The sequence below is a fragment of the Nylanderia fulva genome, unplaced genomic scaffold (genome assembly GCF_048542155.1).
Source record: "Nylanderia fulva isolate GAGA-0341 unplaced genomic scaffold, ASM4854215v1 Scaffold43, whole genome shotgun sequence".
In the NCBI taxonomy this organism is placed as follows: Eukaryota; Metazoa; Arthropoda; class Insecta; order Hymenoptera; family Formicidae; genus Nylanderia; species Nylanderia fulva.
In genome coordinates this window covers 1,664,325-1,684,654 of record NW_028190510.1, presented here as the reverse complement: position 1 = coordinate 1,684,654, position 20,330 = coordinate 1,664,325, and the positions used below count along the sequence as shown (strand labels likewise).

General features: G+C 30.4%; 6 protein-coding genes across 8 annotated transcripts; 2 read left to right on the top strand and 4 right to left on the bottom strand.

Moving 5' to 3' along the window:
• The first annotated feature begins 625 nt into the window (after positions 1-625).
• LOC114941279 (SET domain-containing protein SmydA-8) lies at positions 626-5,984 on the top strand. Its single transcript, XM_029316201.2, has 7 exons — positions 626-792; positions 1,689-1,887; positions 2,120-2,350; positions 2,796-3,080; positions 4,020-4,307; positions 4,403-4,613; positions 4,709-5,984. Exons 1-7 carry the CDS (start codon positions 671-673, stop codon positions 5,011-5,013), a joined length of 1,641 nt encoding a protein of 546 aa, XP_029172034.2. The 5' UTR covers positions 626-670; the 3' UTR covers positions 5,014-5,984.
• LOC114941286 (erlin-1) lies at positions 5,452-8,002 on the bottom strand. Of its 2 annotated transcripts, none has more exons than XM_029316216.2 (5): positions 7,829-8,002; positions 7,260-7,387; positions 6,985-7,174; positions 6,628-6,886; positions 5,452-6,474 (listed from the first exon to the last, which is right to left on the bottom strand). In XM_029316216.2, the coding sequence occupies exons 2-5, from the start codon at positions 7,365-7,367 to the stop codon at positions 6,048-6,050; spliced, it is 984 nt and encodes a 327-aa protein (XP_029172049.2). In that variant the 5' UTR covers positions 7,368-7,387; positions 7,829-8,002; the 3' UTR covers positions 5,452-6,047. The 2 variants fall into 2 exon arrangements, with proteins under 2 accessions (XP_029172049.2, XP_029172050.2); XM_029316217.2 differs by lacking the exon at positions 7,829-8,002 and adding an exon at positions 7,678-7,788.
• A 447-nt stretch (positions 8,003-8,449) lies between these two features.
• LOC114928118 (trafficking protein particle complex subunit 13) lies at positions 8,450-11,272 on the top strand. 2 transcript variants are annotated; one of them, XM_029299211.2, is made up of 11 exons: positions 8,450-8,509; positions 8,577-8,623; positions 8,807-8,975; positions 9,078-9,162; positions 9,271-9,395; positions 9,500-9,620; positions 9,724-9,820; positions 9,900-10,126; positions 10,699-10,799; positions 10,882-11,029; positions 11,135-11,272. In XM_029299211.2, the coding sequence occupies exons 2-11, from the start codon at positions 8,581-8,583 to the stop codon at positions 11,225-11,227; spliced, it is 1,209 nt and encodes a 402-aa protein (XP_029155044.1). In that variant the 5' UTR covers positions 8,450-8,509; positions 8,577-8,580; the 3' UTR covers positions 11,228-11,272. The 2 variants fall into 2 exon arrangements, with proteins under 2 accessions (XP_029155044.1, XP_029155043.1); XM_029299210.2 differs by having other exon boundaries at positions 8,473-8,623.
• A 120-nt stretch (positions 11,273-11,392) lies between these two features.
• On the bottom strand, positions 11,393-13,507 carry LOC114941287 (GPN-loop GTPase 2). Its single transcript, XM_029316218.2, has 7 exons — positions 13,249-13,507; positions 13,060-13,167; positions 12,673-12,980; positions 12,396-12,601; positions 12,206-12,320; positions 11,916-12,111; positions 11,393-11,806 (listed from the first exon to the last, which is right to left on the bottom strand). The coding sequence occupies exons 3-7, from the start codon at positions 12,791-12,793 to the stop codon at positions 11,569-11,571; spliced, it is 876 nt and encodes a 291-aa protein (XP_029172051.1). The 5' UTR covers positions 12,794-12,980; positions 13,060-13,167; positions 13,249-13,507; the 3' UTR covers positions 11,393-11,568.
• On the bottom strand, positions 12,815-13,316 carry LOC146721690 (proteasome assembly chaperone 3-like). Its single transcript, XM_085486413.1, has 3 exons — positions 13,249-13,316; positions 13,060-13,167; positions 12,815-12,980 (listed from the first exon to the last, which is right to left on the bottom strand). The coding sequence occupies exons 1-3, from the start codon at positions 13,314-13,316 to the stop codon at positions 12,815-12,817; spliced, it is 342 nt and encodes a 113-aa protein (XP_085342539.1).
• A 2,463-nt stretch (positions 13,508-15,970) lies between the features above and the next one.
• Positions 15,971-18,854, bottom strand: LOC114941313 (uncharacterized). The gene is made up of 3 exons (XM_085486444.1): positions 18,754-18,854; positions 18,332-18,652; positions 15,971-18,263 (listed from the first exon to the last, which is right to left on the bottom strand). The coding sequence occupies exon 3, from the start codon at positions 18,201-18,203 to the stop codon at positions 16,047-16,049; it is 2,157 nt and encodes a 718-aa protein (XP_085342570.1). The 5' UTR covers positions 18,204-18,263; positions 18,332-18,652; positions 18,754-18,854; the 3' UTR covers positions 15,971-16,046.
• Positions 18,855-20,330: the final 1,476 nt, after the last annotated feature.

The window sequence follows — 20,330 nt, the reverse complement described above, 5'->3', positions numbered from 1 at the left end:
ATATAAAAATTCGACAAACTATATGAGAAACATATCTTTGACGTACATATCACATAAAACATTTGAATATTTCTTGAAGATATATTATTATTATATAAATATTTATTTTTAATTAAACTTATTAATTAAATCATTAATATTAATATAATAGATATTTTTTATTAAACTTTTTATTAATAATTTTCTCATATGATGTAAAACGTCTTGTAAAACTCTCTTAAAAATGTGTAAATATACAGGAGAGAAATACGTCCGACATTCTGAAAATATCTTTAAATCTATAACAAAAATATATATATACACTGTGTGTGCGTAATGATTGATGATGATTAATATTATATCTCAAATTCTTGATATGTAATCGCCTCGAGATATCTGAAAATATGATACTTCCGGGGAGGGGCGATATCTTGACGGAATGATAGCGATATATCTCTGCTTTATCATGTAATTAAATCCGTACGTAATCAGGTCGAAAAGTGTAACATATATATACAGAGATCGACAATTTTGTTTGCGTTTGTAACTCTCTGCCAAGGTTCTACATTTCTTACTCTCTGTATCAGCGAATTGCGGATTGCGCGCAATGTCACAAGCGGTGTCTAATAATAATACAACACATCGCATGTGCATCGCCGGTTCGTGTTACTGATGCGTTCGCTTCCAACAAATGCCAGTTACCGGTGCCAGTTTGCAACAATCGCAAATCCGAAGGAAGTATTCTTATTTAATAGATATTATGGCGCCCACCTGCCCGAAATATAAGATCGCGCATTCGAAAAAACTTGGAAGGTAGTTGTATATTTTAGCATAATTTTGCGATTTGTTCATCTCTTTGTACATCAGTGACATATTGTAAAAGGAAGAGAGGGATTCGGCCCTTTCCCGAAATCCAACCCTCTAATAATAAATTGTTAATATTTTTGCGTTTATAGAGCACTTTTTTATTAAGTAAGTGAAATTAGAGTCCAGTTGCTTAATGCTAAGTATAAATTTGATTTAAGTGCTCGTTCAGAGTTCTAGTTTTCCTCAAAGCAAAATCCTAAATACGTCACTGTTGTACACTTATATGTAGCAGTTATTGCATAATCAGATTTTAACAAAACGAGTATACTTGAAAATCTTCAAAAAATATATTCTTATTTATAGGTGCTCTTTACTTATTTCTATTTAGCGAATAAATCACTAATTATTAAAGTTTTAATAAGAATAATAGAATAAAAATAGAGACGAAAGAGTAGATTTATACGATTTATTTTGAAAGTAAAAATTTAATGTTTTTTAAAGCCAAACAAGTATAAATCAGCGCAAGAAAAAAATCTATATAATAATTAAATATAAATACAATATATCAATATATTTATAAAAATATGTTCATATATATATATTTTCTTTCTTTTAAATAATTTTTATCCATATATACAGGAAAAATAATTTTTGTATTCATTTTAGAATAAATAAATTGCTTGTATATACAATCATGTATAAAAATATAAAATTATATGTAATTATTATTTTTTTATTGTTTTTAACATAAATAAACAGAGTATATAAGAGAAAGAGAACATATATGGACATATTCTGTACAAATTAATATATGTATAATTATATAGTAATGATTTATTATATATTAATTATATAGAAATTTTTTCGACTTTTAAGAACTATATCTTTTATGTTGTTATAAGATATCTCTCAACGACTAAAAACATAGCACCGGGGGAAGTCATAATTCGAGAGAATCCGATTGCAGTCGGTCCGATGACATATAACAAAAATTACTGTTTCTGCTTCGCGTGTTTGCGCTCGTTGCCAAAAATCGGTGCAGGAAATCGGTATACTTGTTCCAGATGTAACTTTGCACCACTGTGTAGTATTGCATGCGAGGTAACGAGTTACAAAATCAGTGGTTTTCAGAGCTTCATCCTTGAAAAAAAACGCGAAGAGAAACAGAACATTCGCACTTTAAAGAGACAGTAAAAATTGATAACCGCGCGGAAACACTTTGTTTAATTATATAAGAATGAAGACCTTTGAAAACTGCTGTGTATTACATAAATTTGTATCGTTTCAAAATAGTGCTTTGAATTTTTTCTCTTTTTATTTCCTATTTTTAAAGGTTCGAACGAATCATCATGCAGATGACGAATGTCAAATATTTAGAGACAATCAAGAACTATTGGCGAAAATTGGAATTGACAACACGACGAAAATTTTGCTCGTCTTGCGATTATGGCTAACAAAATACAGAGATCCAGCTATATGGGAAAAAATAAATCATGTGGAGGCTCATCTAGATAAAAGGATCGGGACTTCTGTCTGGAAGGAAAGGGAGGTTGATGTTGTAAATGTGAGTTTCATGTAAATTAAAATGTTTATTAGTTAAAATATACTTAAGAAGACGTTTTTTTTAAATCTAATTTACTCTCTATGCAAAAGAGAAATAGAGATGATCGCCATATAAATATCTTCGAAATATTTTGAAGAGAAAAAATATTTTTTTAAATATAATATTGTCAGATATATATATATTTCTTCCGTTTTTTTTAAAGCATCAATAATATTTCGTTGTTTTTTAGCTGATGATTCAGCTTGCATATGTATACAATATATTTTTTTAATACACTATATTATTATTATACTTTTTATTTATTATTATTATATTTTTAGCTGGTTTTTGCATTTGCAAGGTGAATCTCAGCTGAAAAATATACTATAACAATAATAATACTATAAAAATATACTATAATATATAATAAACCATTAAAAATATACTATAATATAAATATGTATAGGTGATTCGAAAACTTCGCATGCCTACGGAGACTGAGCCACCAGGTGCCGAATTGATACAGAAATTATGCGGCATCCTAGATGTAAATGCCTTCGAATTGCGATCTCCTAGCGTTCTGGAGGGTCTCTTTCTTCGGGGTTTATACCTCGAGGCGATGCTGATGGCTCACGATTGCAGGGGCAATACTTATCTCACCGTGGATGACAATTATCAGCTGACCATTTACGCGAGTGTCCCAATTAAGCAAGACGAGCCTATTCTTTTCAATTATACCTCGTCACTACTGGTCAGTAAATAATATGAATTTGAAAATTATTAATTTAACGTATAAGACGGGCAACAAGAGCCAAATCGCGGATGACAATGCGTTATCCTAACGAAACTAAATAATTTTCCGTTAGAATTAAATACCGGTGCACAAGGCACCAAATTTTACTTGGACACGGCCAAGATTTTAAAATATGAAATAATCTCATATTTGAGATTTAATTTCAATACCCCCTTTAACCCCCCTACGGAAATTAAATAAATGAATGCAAGAGAAACATATAGATCCGAAAATCGGGGATTCCCGATTCAGCGATTTTCGGATGTATATTTTTCTCTTGCATTCATTTATATATTTTCCGAAGGGGGGTTAAAGGGGGTATTGAAATTAAATCTCAAATATGAGATTATTTCATATTTTAAAATCTTGGCCGTGTCCAAGTAAAATTTGGTGCCTTGTGCACCGGTATTTAATTCTAACGGAAAATTATTTAGTTTCGTTAGGATAACGCATTGTCATCCGCGATTTGGCTCTTGTTGCCCGTCTTATACGTTAAATTTATATTTATATTACAGAGCCTTGTTAAAACTCTTATATTGAAAATTATTATTTTGAATTTTCCCTGAATATAATTTTGCGTCAATATTGAATCAAACGATTTTTTTTCTTATGTTAGTGATATATTTTTCTCGTTGCTTTCGTTTCTAAAAGAAAAAAGAATAATCACTAATGACGATTAAGAAGTCATTAATATTACATTAAGTCATTATATATATAATTTTATTATTATATAATAATAATTTAAAAATAACAATAGTTACAGTATATAACAAAATCATATATATATAATAGAATAAATAATAAAATTAAATATAAAATAGATATAATAAAAATTATATATTAATAAAAGTATATATAATAGAATGATATAATCATTTTTATTTTATGCAATATCAGAGTACAGCCGAGAGAAGGGAGCATCTTCGAGAAGAAAGGTACTTCGATTGCGAGTGCCCCTTATGTGAGGACCCTTACGAATTGCAATCGCACTTGAGCAGCGTGCTATGTTCACGCTGTAAAAAAGGATTTTTGGGAATGCAAAATGCCTCTGTCATAGCACCATATGAGAAAACTAGTCGATGGCAATGCCAGATGTGCAGGAAATTTTACAGCGGCCGTCTTATCAGAGCTACGTTGAACATATGCAAAACACTCGTCGACGAGTGCGAGGATGTCGATATAAAAGTTCGCAAAATATATATTTTTATATACATATATATAATATACATATTTATAAATTTTTTTCTCTATTTAATTTTAACGACGTAATATTTTTTTAGACTATCGACGACTTGCTGAAGAGATTATCCCGATCCTTGCATACCAATCATTTCCTCATGCTAGCATTAAAGCAGAAATTATTGACGGCGTGTAGGAGAGAGATGACTTCATTCAATCCTCGGAAAAAGATTGTGCAAAAGATGCTGAATACGTGCAAGCAAGTCTACGATGTTCTGGATATAGTAGAGCCTGGCATATCACGTTCAAAAGGTTTTTTTTTTCATATGCTGCATCTAAAAATATATTTTTTACGTCGCAAGATTGTGAGAGTATTTGTCAAATATTACCACAAATATTGATTTTAGGCATAATGTTGTATGAAATACATTTGCCTATGATAATATTGGCGAATCAATCTTATTCCGCCCGTGAGATCTCGTCGGAGCAGTTGGTCTGCCAGTTGGAAGAGGCCCGTGATCTTTTGAAGAAAGCTCTGACTATGCTTCTTTTGGAACCGGTGACGACTCCGGAGGGAAAATTAGCTAAGAGAGCACTCGAGGAATTACGTACGCTAAATCAAAATATAAGTGACGTAAAATCTTTACCGCCGGAAGAGCCAAAGGTCCATGCGCGTAAAGCAAAAGAACAGCGTAAAAAAAAGATCAAATAGCAACGAGCTTTTTTTAAATTTGTATGGAAATGTAGATTTCTAGAAAATGCAATTTTTTTTGCAATGCGCCATTATCATCATATATGCATTACATTGTGGAACAAAGAATTCGTATCATCTTGGATTTGTGATATGTTGTTTTTTTATTCTTCAATTATTAGGTTTGCGAAACACGCAACGTTACACAAATTTCGTAATTTAACAAATTGAACATTTACTTATTATTTTTCGAATCTATAATTTTTATCAATGCAAACACGATTTTTTTTAATTGATAAACAATCTCGTTTAATTAATAAACTAACAAATTACTTATAAATAACTGTACTTTATACAACTTGTAATAGTGTTAAAAAATAACAGATATTGTAATGGCTTATTTTTTGAATAATACATGCACACACACGCACACATTTTAAAAGGAAATAAAGAAACAAGTTGTCAATTATACATCTTTATGTGAAAAAAATATTTACAGTTTTGTAAATAGAAAATTGCAAGTTAATAAACACAAATTACTTCAAAATTTCAAAAGAAAAAAAGCCATAACTTATACATATATTTCTTTTTCTTCTTTATTCCGATTCGGATTGAGATTTTTCTTTACGCACACAATTTATTGTTATTTATTATATTTATTATATAATTATATAATATCACAATGCTGTATTATCTTGTATTTTTGCAAACTATTTTTCTTTGTAATATATAAGTAATATAACAATAAATAAATAAAATGAAAACAGCAGATTATTATTCATATAAGATGAACCTCAGTACATATTTAATGAATTTATATACATTTTAATTTCACACAATTTAAAGAAAAAAGTAACACTCCGGATTCCTAGAATTACGTATACTGTAATTTATACATTATAAATTAAAAAGTGTGATCGACTACAGAATTTTTAAAACTGCAATTTGTCAAAATATGTATCAGAATAAGAGTATCCATTTGAAAAAATAAATCAATTCGTTTTATTCCATATATTAATAACCAAGAAAGTCGAGTACGAGTCATTATCCAGTTCTTATAATTTTTTCTCCTCAATATTTGTACTGGGGTCAAAACTGGCATCATTCAAGCAGCCGCCGTACGAGAACATTTTTGGAATGTCTTGTCCATAATATATCTTCGCGTTGCGCGCTAATGCCTCGTACTTTTTGAGCTCTAAAAATTCTTTAGATAAAAGTAGTGTATTCGCCTCAGCTTGCATTTTCATTTGATAAAATTCGGCATCGGAACGGCTCTTTTGCCTCGCCAAATGCATCTCGTCTTCTATCGCAGCCATCTGTTGCAAAGACTCTTTCTCCATGATTTTCTGATTATACTGAATCTTTGCAACCTGTGCTTCCTTCTCAGCTTCGATGACAGCCTTCTTGCGATCAGTCTCAGCATCTTTCTCAACTACTTTTTGATGTTGCGTAGATATTAAAAGCTTTGTCTTTTCTCCTTCCCTAAATATATTAATATATATATATATATATATATATATACATTACATGTATAATATAATAAGAAATTTAAATAAATAAATATAAAAAATATAGAAATATATGCAAGAAAAATTTAAAACTTAAAAGAGAAAATTAATTAACAGAATCACTTACATTAATTCATAATTTTTCCTAATTGTTTCAGGAATTTTTGGTTTTGTTACTCTTACAGCCTGTATATTGAGACCAGGCGCTAATTCATTCAAGTCCCTTTGAAGCGCAGTTTTCAAGTTTTCATCAATTTGATCGAACAAATCAATGTAAACTTCATGCAGTGTATGTACAGAGCAAAATTGATTTAATTCATGATGCACTTTATTAAAAATTAGTGTGCGATCGTAATCTGCTGTGAAATTTCTCACCATATTGTAAACTACAAAGAAATTGTATATGTTAAATATTGTACAATTAGTGAGCAAATAATATACGTAAACATATTCTTGAGAAAGAACAAGCTCCAAGAGATCTCACCGCTATTTGCATCTAATATATTAACAACTTCTATACGATCAAAATAGATCATTACACCACCGCTGGTTCCACATGGCACATTCTTCACCTCATCCGTCTGCAGAGTTACTTGCACAGAACGATATGTGGTCAGCAATGGTATCATCATATGAAAACCTGGATTACTCACTTGAGGTAACAGTGCACCACCCTGATAGACAATTATAGAATAGAAAAATCGAGGAAATTGTGAGATTCTTAAATACAATCAAAGAAATAGATTTGAAATAACTCACCCTGAAGTACACCCCCACATGACCCTCTTCAATACGATGAAGAGAAAAGTTGAACACTATTGCAAAACACACAAGGAAGCAGATCGCTATGATTCTTTGATCAAACATAATTATCTGTTTATGAGATGCTGAAAAAAAATATACGAAATAGTTAATAATTTAGGAAATATATGTATATAAAATATATATATATATGTGTATGTGTGTGTGTGTATGTGTGCCATATAAAAAATGCACTATATATATATATATATATATATCTTATATACACTATATATATATATATACATATATATATATATATATATATATATATATATATATATATAAACTGTACAAGAGATGCACAGATATATATAAAAAAATAGAGCAAACATGAGTCACGAAATTCGAATAGCTTGAAATAAATAGTAGTTACGTAATGTGTGAATATAAGACGGTAGAAATTATACAAGGCACAATTAGCGAATCTTCATAATTCGGAATGCGACTTGTAGAAAGAGGTTATTTCGGGAATAATATATCCTACACACATACAGCTTATTGTCGACACACGAACGATATAGTACCTTCAAGTCAGAAGATGAAAAATGTGTGTCGCAAAGTAATGAGAGATCTATGATTATAATTAGAAATTACAACATAGTCAATTAAACTCATATTTGTGAAATTAATTCCTCGGTCTCATCCAGTAGCCATAGCGCTTCCTTCCAGTCGCTCTCTTTGACAGATATCGACTTTGGATAAAATATGACACGTCGGGAACGATGGAAACTGTATACCTGTATATTAATTTTATAAAATAATTAATTGTAGTTTATGAATATTATTTATTTTAATATTATTTATTTTAATATTATTTATTTATTTAAATTGTTATATTATACACTATATAATATATTATATTATATATTATATTATATATTATATTATATATTATATATTAATATTATATATTATATTATATTATAATAAAATATATAATTTTAAAAAATATTACATATTATAATATTAATTAAAAAAAAGAGAAAAATATTTTTAAAATAAAAAAAATATTTTTTATAATAATATACACATACATATATATGAAATAATTGTACGAAGAAATTTTATTCTCTTCGAGACGGAATTTGAAATCACGATCGATTAGATTTTCGATCATATCGATTAATCGATTTGTATCGACTCGCTCATCGTGTTGACATAAGATACCGATGTTAGGTTGGGTTAGGTGAATTCTGAAATGATATGTATGTAAATAATTATTAGAGGTTTAATGGTGTTTTAATTTATTATATTGTTATACGATTTATTTAGAAAAATGGAGGTTAAAACAAAGAGCGAGCATTTACTGGCATTAAAAGGTAATCGTGAAATAATTAAAAAATTGCATTGTTTTTGCAAGCTTTTAGGTTATGCTATTTTAATTATTTTATTATATACATATATATATATATATATATATATATAATATATAATTATTAATTAAATATAATGGTATGAAAAAATTATATATCCATAAAAATAATGAATTATTTTTCTCACAGTGATGAGACTAACACGACCTACTCTGGCAAGTCCTATGGTTGTTACCTGCGATTCAACAGATTTGCCAAGTAATACGCTAAACAATGAACTCAAGAATGATTGTACAGCGCTGCAGGGTATAGAAACGCTTGCTATAGGACAGTTTATGGTGTTACCTCAAAGCTTTGGGTACGTTTCTCAGTTTGGAAATAATCCTTCTTATATTAAGGAAAAAGAATTCCAAGCCAGTGCTATAATATTTCTTTGAGTGATAGTTGGGTTTTATTTTAGGAATATCTATCTAGGAGAAATATTTTCCAGCTATCTATGTGTACATAATGGCAGTAATCAAGTGGTAAAAAATGTTACTGTAAAAGTAAGTATAATAGTATATAATTTTGGGATGATAATAATTATGTTTTTTTTTTATCATGTTAAATTTTTATATTTTCTAATGTCCTATTCTTTCTGATATATTCTATAGGCAGATTTACAAACAAGTACGCAGACAATTTCCCTCTCTGGTAATCTAGAAGGAAAGGAATTAGCACCTGATAGTACAGTAGATGAAGTTATTCACCATGAGGTTAAGGAAATAGGTACACATATGTAAGGATATTTATAAATTCTTATAAAAATTTATTCTCGAATTCAAATAAAAAAAAAATAATAAATAGATAATAAAAAAAAATAAATTTTTGTTATATTTCTAGATTGGTTTGCGAAGTGTCTTACACAAATCAGGTTGGAGGATCTCCATTGTCGTTTAGAAAATATTTTAAATTCCAGGTAGTTAAACCACTAGATGTGAAGACGAAATTTTATAATGCAGAGGTAATATTTAAGTATTTAATTGCACTAAAGTTATACATGCTTCATACAAATTGTTATTCTGCCGATATGTCTGCCAATTTTCATAGTAATATTTTCTTTAAAGTCAGATGAAGTATATCTCGAGGCACAAATACAAAATTTAACAGCTGGGCCAATTTGTTTAGAAAAAGTTGTTCTTGAATCGTCTCATTTATTTAATGGTAAGTTGTCTCTGATCATAATTGAAAATGATTGTAATTCTGATTAAGAGTTTGATTTTTGACATAAATTGTATTCCAGTAACTACATTGAATACGAACGACGAAGGTGAATCTATTTATGGAAGCGTAAATCTATTAGATACAAATTGTAGTAGACAATATTTATACTGTTTAAAACCACAATTAAGCCTAATGAAAGATCCGAAAATGATGCAAAATGCCACGAATATTGGCAAATTAGATATTGTGTGGAGGAGCAATTTGGGAGAGAGGGGAAGATTGCAAACGAGTCAGTTGCAGAGAATGGTACATTATATATATATATATATATATATATATATATATATATATATATATATATATATATATATAAATTTAACATATATAAGATAGGCAATAAGAGCCAAATCGCGGATGACAGTGCGTTATTCTAAACGAAACTAAATTTTTTCGTTAGAATTAAATACCTGTGCACAAGGCACCAAATTTTTTTACTTGGGCACGGCCAAGATATAAAATTGGAATAATCTCTACAAGAGATTTTTAATTCCATGTATCCCCTATTCCCCCTAAAGAAATAAAGTGCGAGAGAAAAATATAGATCCGAAAGTCGCAGAATCGGGAATCGAACCCGAGACCTTTCGCTTGCCGGGCGACTTCTCTTCCAACTGAGCTATTCAGATCCTTTCGATTCTATACTTTTCTCTGTTATATATATTAATGTTGGTAAATAAACGCCTTTAAGCCAGCGTGTATAAATTAAGAGTTTAACTAGGCTCTGTAATCTATTAATAAATATTATTCATAAATATATATTATTAAATAAATATTCATTAATAAATATAATTATATGTATATAAAATTACATTTTATCTCAGGCACCTGAATACGGAGATCTGAGGGTCATCATGAAGGATGTTCCTTTAAAGGTGTATCTTGAAGAACCAGTTAATTGCACATGTCATATAATAAATACATCGTAAGTGCAAAATTTCAAAGAAGAAAACGTACACGATATATTATTGTGAACATAACAGGTCTTTCACTTTTTTTATTTGTAGAGAAAGAAGTATGGAGTTGCTATTGAGCCTAGAGTCCAATGATTCCATAGCTTGGTGCGGGATATCCGATACAACTATTGGTACTTTGAAACCCGGGGTTTCTATGGACATACCTCTTTGTTTGATTACGTTGACTACAGGCATTATTGTAATTTATTTTTATAGAATGTTTATACATTAGTATATGTATATATATAATATATACATATAAAATTTTATTTTATATATATAAACGCGTTTCTTTTTTTTACAGACTATCTCTGGATTAAAACTGACAGATACGTTCTTGAAAAGAGTATACGACTATGATGATTTAACACAGATTTTCGTCAATCAATTGGACTGAAATGTATGCATGCAATAAAAACTCTTTCTTCAGATGGCATCGGAATTTAGATGGCATTTTTATTTATAAACATATATAACTCATATGTCGGGATTATATAAAATATTTTATGGAATATTTAGAACATTCTTAATGTAATATATTTTAGTATTGATATTACCTTAATTTGTGTAATATAAAGAGATCTTTATTCAATTGTTCTAATAGATAATACTTATAATTTTGTATAAAAATGTATATTGAGTGCTAGGCAATCTCTGAACTCGATCATTTTTTAAATCAAATTTTATCATAAGAGTTACTTGATGTAATTTTGATGTACCAGAGTTATACTGAAGAGCTCATAAATATTCATCCATTGTTGACATTTTTTCGTTTTCACTGACAGCTCCTACCGCACATGCGAGTAATGTTTGAACGTCTTGTGGCTCATTACCACCGAAAACATATCCGCTGGCTTTATCCACCGCTTTTTTCACTTCTAACAACAATGCTTTATTAGAAACATCTAATGGTATAAAACTGACAAGACTATAGCCCTCGATTATCGATATTAGCGCTTTATTAAGTTTCTTGTGCCTGTAAAACATCACATCTACTTAGGAACTTACCGTAAAATATTTTACAAATTTGAATGGAACACATTCACATTTAAACATTATATATAATTTAAATACAATTAACTTACTTTCCAATAAAAACATCTTCATCCAATTGTTCTAAGAGATAATTCAAATCCAGTACTTCTGTGTAAAAATCTATATTGAACGCTAGGCAATCTTTAAACTTCTTCACTTCATCAAATTTTGTCATAATATTTACATGAGGTAAACCTACTTGTAACATCACTGTTGTGCAAAGAATCAGAGAGGATAAATATTTTCCTGTAAATAATAATAAAAAAATACACAATTAAATGTGAAATTCTAATAATCTAAATTATATATATATAATTAAAATTAATTTATTAGTATTTACCAGGATCGCTACAATGATGTGAATCTATAAGATGCACGCTGCACAATCTTATTAAATTCTCACTCAATTTCTCTGTTATCCGACTCACTGATTTATGATGTGTATACAATTCAACCTGTTAAAATTTTATGTCTTATTTATATATTCACTATAAAAAGATAATTTAAGAAAACTTTGTATCACAACTCACTTGACCCGGGCAATCAAAAATGAGATAGTGATCCTTTAAATTCAAAACTTTTGTGATAAGCCACTGCACATTGATTTCTAAAAATTCCATGCAATGTACTAAAGCACCATTTGGCCCAAGTCCACAGTCCGTCATAACATCTTCGTGTTTAATTAATTCAGATATATCTATTGCCGGATTATATTCCATGTTTTCATTTGCTGGATCTAAAATGTAATAAACTGCTTGCTTAGATTTAATTAAATAAAAAAAACCAATTAGAATAATATTTACATACCAATGTTAATAACAGCTACTTTTCTTCCAAGGGACTCGAGAAATTTAGACATTGCATTACAATATGTTGTTTTTCCACTACCGGGTGGACCGATAACCAGCTGTCCAAAAATTAAGCTCATAGTGATGCGGTAAATATTATATTACCACGGTTTTATCTGATTTACAGCAGCAACAATAGATTTTAAAGTCTTCACGTTATAATCTTTCAAGGCTATCGATAGCAATAAAGGTTTCTCAATGTTAAGTTCTTGCGCTATATATCTGGCAGCTACATGAACGTCATTGTTGTCACTACCAAAGAGTGTCCTAAAAATTTTAATACAATTAAGTGTCATATATTATACTAATGCAGCTTTAAATTGCACAGTAATTATTTATCACTTACTTTATTGTGAATACATCACTTGCGTAACCATTCACAGAGGACTCACGATTTATCATCAATAAAGTGCCGAATTTTTTGAAATGCGTTACAATCAACAGCGTCCGATTGCTACAAGAGAAAATATGCGATAATATTGTAAATAAATGTTTGTTCCAAAAAAACAAATACAAAGAGGTTACATCGTAATACCTATATGGTCTTAAAACGATATCAGTGTGATGGTCATTTGTAACAATACCGCAGGAATATTCAGTCATATTTTTTACACATGAATCGGCATGAATGTATAATAATAATAATAAGTAATAGTAGCTGAAACGTCAGTTCAGCTGCAACAGAAACAAACTTGTGGATACTCTTATCTGACTATAGACATGTGGTTTGTCATCATCATCATTCAATAATTCGATGTCATCAACACGATGAGAGTAACATAATTGACATTTGATAAATAATTATATTAATAATAATAATTATATATATTATATATTGTATATTATATGTAATAATTATATATAATAATTATATACAATAAATATATATACACGCAACCATTTGATTGGTTGAACAGGGTATTAAGTCAATTTCCAACTAGACTTAATCGGACTATGAATACGAGCCATTATATCTATAATAATACTAGCTTTTCGGACCGCGCGAAGCGCGGTCCTCATATAGCCTATATTAAATCCGTTTTAACACAAAAAATTAATTCTTTTTTTGTATTACCGCGAACTACTTCCATATTTGTTGTCCGACTTTCACGAAATTTATATCAAAATAAATGTTTAAATTTTTTTTGGATGACTACTATGTTATCTATTTCTTTCTCCCAGATATTTTATTTTACACCGCGTTTTGCATATATATTTAAATATTTATTATATATTTTTATTTTATTTTCTTGTTTATTTTAATTTCCACACAATTTCATATTTTTTAAATATAAAACATTAGTTTAGTTAATATATACTTTAAATATTTTTTTTATTACTTAATTATTATATCCTTTTTTACATTTTACTCAATTTTTTTTATTTCTAATGTACCCACCGCTAACCCGCTATTATTAGCTCTCATACAATGTCATAATTCTTCAATTTACAAAATTTCCCTGTATATTACATTTTTTGTAAAACATTTTTTACTTTAATCACAAACACGTACACACATTTTTTAAAAATTACTTCTTGGTGTGACCAAGTCAATAAATGCGTATGCACATGCGGGTACGTAGATACGTGGGTGAGTGCGTGGGTGGATAAATAAAGTGATAAAAATTTGTTAAAATCATATAGTAGCCATCCCGGACAAAATTTGAGTACAAATTTCGAAAAAGTCTGTGAATAAATGTTTGAATGCGTGGGTGGATGCATGGGTGGGATAAAACTTAAAAGAACCACACAGCAGCTTTCTCAGAAAAATTTGCAACATTTTTGTACCAATTTCGTAAAAATTGGTCCATAAATGCGCATGCGCGTGGGTGAATGCGTGGGTTGAGGTGTAACACTTGAAAAAATTACATCGTCGCCATCTCCAAAAAATTTGCAACATTTTGGTACCAATTTTTACAAAAATCCGTTCATAAATATGCGATTGCATGGGTGGATGCGTGGGTGGGGGCGTAAACCTAAAAAACCCACACAGCAGCTTTCTCAGAAAAATTTGCAACATTTTTGTACCAATTTCGTGAAAATTGGTCCATAAATGCGCATGCGCGTGGGTGGGTGCGTGGGTGGAGGTGTAACACTTGAAAAAACCGCATCGTCTCCATCTCCAAAAAATTTGCAACAATTTGGTACCGATTAAAAAAAAATCGGTTCATAAGTATGCGATTGCGCGGGTGAGTGCGTGGGTGGAGGCGTAAACTTAAAAAACCCACACAGCAGTTTCCTCAGAAAAATTTGCAACATTTTGGTACTAATTTCGTGAAAATTGGTCCATAAATGCGCATGCATGTGGGTAAATGCGTGGGTGGATGCGTGGGTGGAAGTGTTACACTTAAAAAAACCGCATCGTCGCTATCTCTAAAAATTTTGCAACATTTTGATACTATGTGTTCAGAAATATTGCAAAAAAATTTTTTTTGCAAAAACATACCCTCCTCTGAGGAAAAAAAATAAAAATAAAAAAATTAAAAAAAAAAACCCACAGCACCCTTACGAAAAGGAACTATTGCCGGCCGTGTGATTATTACACGCGGCTGTGTGATTATTACTGATGGCTCTGTAATTATCAAGACGAATATTATTGCCTCTATAATAATTACTAGCAACGGAATACAGACGAATATTACTCGCCTGTTGGGTATCACTAGAAAGATCACTGCATATGTAATAACTACTGAGGGTACAAATTACACGCAAATATTACTGGATGTCGCTCATGATTAATTCTATTATATAATATAAGCAGAAATATTGAAAATGTTATTGCAAATATAAAAACTTTAAAATTTTGTTATGCTAGAAGGTTTAAATATTTCTTTCAAATAAAGCAGCAAAATATTTTTGCAAAGATACAAATAATATTAGGTGTTTTTATATATGAATAATGTAAATTTAATTAAAAAATAAATGTTTTATAAATATATAGTATAAATTATTATTTATATATTTAATAAGTTTTTGCTTTTATTTATTTTAATTATTTACGAAAGATTTTATTGAACGTTTTTTAATGTCTAAAATATTTAAAAATTAATGTTCCATATTTTCTGCAATAAATAATTTTTTACAATGTTAAAATTTTTTACAATGTTAAAATTTACAATGTCACAAAGTGAATAACGTACAATAAGTTACATACTATCAACGTTATTTTTTATTTGGAAGAAAAGATTTTTAATACAAATGTTAAAACAATTATTGCTTTACATGTATAGATTTTTAAATTTACATTTTTTTACATTTTTATTTTTACATATGTTTTTTACATTTACATTTTTCATTATAAACTTATTTCATAATTCTTATTATTTATATAATTCAATCAGTTTCTATATTATTTACAAGAGGTATTATGCATCGCTTATTATTATCATAATTAATATTGTTTAGGGAATAAACAGGAATATTAATACATTTCTTTCTAATCGCAGAAGGAAATACACATTTAATAATGTCTGTTTTTTCTATAACGTAAGAGAAAAGATTTGACGTTATATTCCTATTTTTACATATTTCATCACCACGCAGTGTTTGCAATACCTTACAAATTAACAATTGTTTTTTTATGCCTGCTGATGTTTCTGCTATACATAGATATTGAATATCTAATAACGATCTATCTGTAGTTAAAATTGTACTGTTACATCTTTTTTTTAGTTGAGTACAATTGGAACCATAATAGAGAATATTTTGGTATATAAATCGCTGATAAGCTAGTGCTTTGTTTTTAACTGATTCTCCCAAAAATTGTTCGACAGTTATTTTTTCTATTAATGATAACTCTATGATAATTGCAGAACCAAATGCTCGCAAAGAATTTCCATATTCCATGCATCTTTTAATTCGACATTCTTTTATAATAGAATCAAAAAGATCCTTTCCTTTTTTACTACAATTAGGCTGATCAAAAACTGAACTTTGTTTTACGTATCTTATACGAGAATAAAATTTGCAGATTTGTTCCGGAATATATTGAGTGCCGTTAAAAAGTGATTGTATAGTATGATTAAAATCTTCATACGGAAAAGTTGACCATGCCCATAAAGCGCCAAATTGTTTTACAGCTTTTGGAATATGTAACATCAAGTGTATATTGTAGTTCATAAACATTGCTCCATACAATTTTTCAGTATCAAGTACAAATTTTTGGAGCGCAAACGTAGCTATGATAAAATTATTAGGAGATATTGTTGTACTTAGAAAAACATGCATACTGTAAACTAGTAACAACCAATGCTGTACATATTTATTTGGCATTAACCCTTTTAAACATATGAGAGAATAATATAAAGCAAAATTTTTGTATTCTGCACCTTTCCACAATCTCCGTTGTGTTATTGATTGAGGTGTTCTAGTTATTTCGGAGGTAGGTTTCATGCTCATTAATCTTTTATCAAAGAGCACTTCGTGCTTACGTAAGGACCAATCTTTCTCACGATTGCTAGAGTCAAACCATGCCATCAAAAATTGTTTAATTACACCTTCTGCCAGGCTGTGCAAATATTCCGGCGGAAATGATGAAATGACGTTAAACAGTGGTATAAGTGTAACAATTGATGGCCATTTGACGCCCTTAACTGGTTTATTTTTTTCTTGACTTTTTTCAGCATGACGCACGTAATGGCTCTGTTTACGTAAAGTACATATATTGCCACAGTATACTCGTTTTCGCCTATTTTGTTCTATACAAATTTGTTTTCCTTTATGATAACAATATGGGCACCCATACTTTCCATTATACTGCTTTATACCCTGAATGGCTGATCTGGCAACAGAATCAACCGGAGCAAGCAATGTATGGACTTTTATAAGAATTGGTTCTTGGTGAATAAATGTCGTGCTTTCAAAGCCATTAAAATGTAAATCTATCAGTTCTTCAAGAAAAGGTTGGAGAAAAACATTCATTGGAGGTTTACTTGATTGGAACCATAAACCAGTTAGCAATATTTGTTGTTTTCGAATACGATAAGGCAATTCATTAATTGTTACCAAAATTGGCCATAAAGAAGATAGGGAAGAATTAAAAAGTTGTACGCCATCTGTATTCCATTGAATAGTAATGTCATTTTCCCCTATAATATTTTTTCTTTTCAGTTTACGGTACACTTTACCATTGATAACGTCACTTTCCTTTTCGTTTTCCTGTCGAAATTGCATAAAAACCTTAGAATTAACTAACTCGATTAGTTGCTCTTTCAGCGGTATATATATAAAAAATTTTCCATCTTTTTTGAGCTGTGATGGGTTATACTGCTCAGAACATTTATCGCATTTTACAGTAATGCAGTCATTGTCAACATGTAAAATAAGTATACATTGTGGACAAAAGTAATATACATGATAAGTCTGCTTTGGTACAGATTTACAAAATAGATATTTCAAACCGTGACATGTGCGAGGAAGATGGCAATCAATGGTTTGGATGAAAGATTGTAATGCTGCATCAGTGAAATGATGACGTAAGGCTACACTCATTATTAGAAGTACACTTTCTTCTTTTGTTAAATCGCAGCCCTCATATAAAACTTGTCGGCACTGTAATATTTTTTAAATATTATTAAAAATATTGTATGCGTAATAATAACTTTAATTTATTTGTTTACCTGTACGTCATGATTGGGACAACGCTTTTCAACATTAATATTTTCATCTTCAAAATTTTCTTCATCCTGATCTGATTCGAAATTCTCGGAGCCTTCATTGAAATCGCTAACACTTGATGATTTGTGCTCTTCAATACTGTCATAATCATTATTATCATCGCTTATGCTTGTATCACTTTGCTGGTCACTGTCATCAATTTCTTGAACCGATGAATTACTATCATCAATATTATCAAGATTTGCAATACATAAATGGTCTAGTAGTTCCTGTTGATTTACATAATCTTCATTTTCATGCAGATCATCAAACGGTAGTCCATTCTACACATAATATTCATGTGTCAAAATACATATATATACAAATTGCAAATACTTAACATATAAAGAAAAACATATGTCAATAAAATTATGTTTGCGCGTACGCTCGATTGCTGACGTTGAACGCTCACGCACGAAGCTACGGATCCTGACAATCGGGTTGTAAATCCGATCGTCGATATCCGTCTCGTGTATAGATTGCACGGGAAGATTCAAAGTGGACTGTATCTTAAGGAGGGTGGACGCGCTCCGATTGGTGCGCAGGATGGGTAACGATTTAAGCCACGTGCCGAATCGAGAACCAGAATACGGAATTATATGCACAAATTACATAAAAACAATCCATTTATTAACTAAATTTGTCCGAGAGTCACAATGTACATAAACGCAAATTAATTTGAAACCTTTACATAAAATCTTTATCTATTAACGAATAAAATAGTCACCGCGAAAACACGTACGACGTGGTTGTTAAGCAGTCCGAAATGTCTCACTATATGGTATCTAGCATGTGTTGCATGGACACCACCGAAAAACTATTTGTTGCATAACAATTGCTAGTTACGATGAACACGCTCGAAACTCGTGTATCGAATCGTTCGAAATCTCATATTAAGATTTCGTACACGTTGCCGATTGCGGCGAATGCGATATTAAATCGCGAACCGAAATGTTTCAATTAACATGAAGAATCACTGATCACATAAATGTTACAGTGCGTTGAGCACCACGGGCTCGAAGGGATGAAAAAAAAAGGAACGCAAACACAATCACGACATCAGGTATCAGTCCCAGATGACTGATCACGTGATCTGCGCGCTCCAACTCACGTGATCTACGCGTGCCAAGCGAACACGCGCGAGCCTCATGTATACAATTATTACGTTCGTGGAAACAATCGGACTTCGGCACCTTGATATTTCACCATTGCGTGAATTCTGGTCCCAAATCACTGAATTCCGCTTCGTTAACAATGTTTTGAGCGCAAATTTTATGTCGCGTATATAACGGCGCACCTTGTTGCTACCGTTAATTAGCGAATGTCAAAGTGAACGTATTTCACATCTCACTTATCACTGAATCACAGCAGAATATCAATCTGATTATTTTTTTTTATTAATCAAACGAACTACGAACAATTAGAATCGCGACGGAAAACCCACATGTGACTAATCGCAAAGCCGTGCAAGGAGCGAATGCCCAGGTTCGATGACGAGGCAGTTCATCCCGGATCGATTCGATAATCGAACGCTTGAAGCGCGGCGTGTAGGTTCAGTGCGTGCTGCCCCGTGCCGGATTAACTCAAAAATTATAGAATTTCAAATTATCGACCTACTTCTTCATTCTCTTTGAACAAATAATAAAGTTCTTGACCTGGGGTCAACTTACTTCTGAACATACCGCCCGCCTCGAAATAAAGATTTCGAAATGTCTTACAGTAACTAAAGAACTTACCCCAGGTTTGGGTTTTTTTTTTGTTACATAAAGAGAAAAAAAAAAAGAAAAAATAAAACGTTAATCGCTTAATGATTTTTCGAGTGAGATTCAGTGATTACATATTGAACAATAACAGGCATTTGGTTGCTTACATGATTGAATAACAATATTAAGACATAGATTCTTACTAAACTTACATTAACGCGACGCGAGTGGTCTTGAGTAGTCAAGGATATTGAGCGCC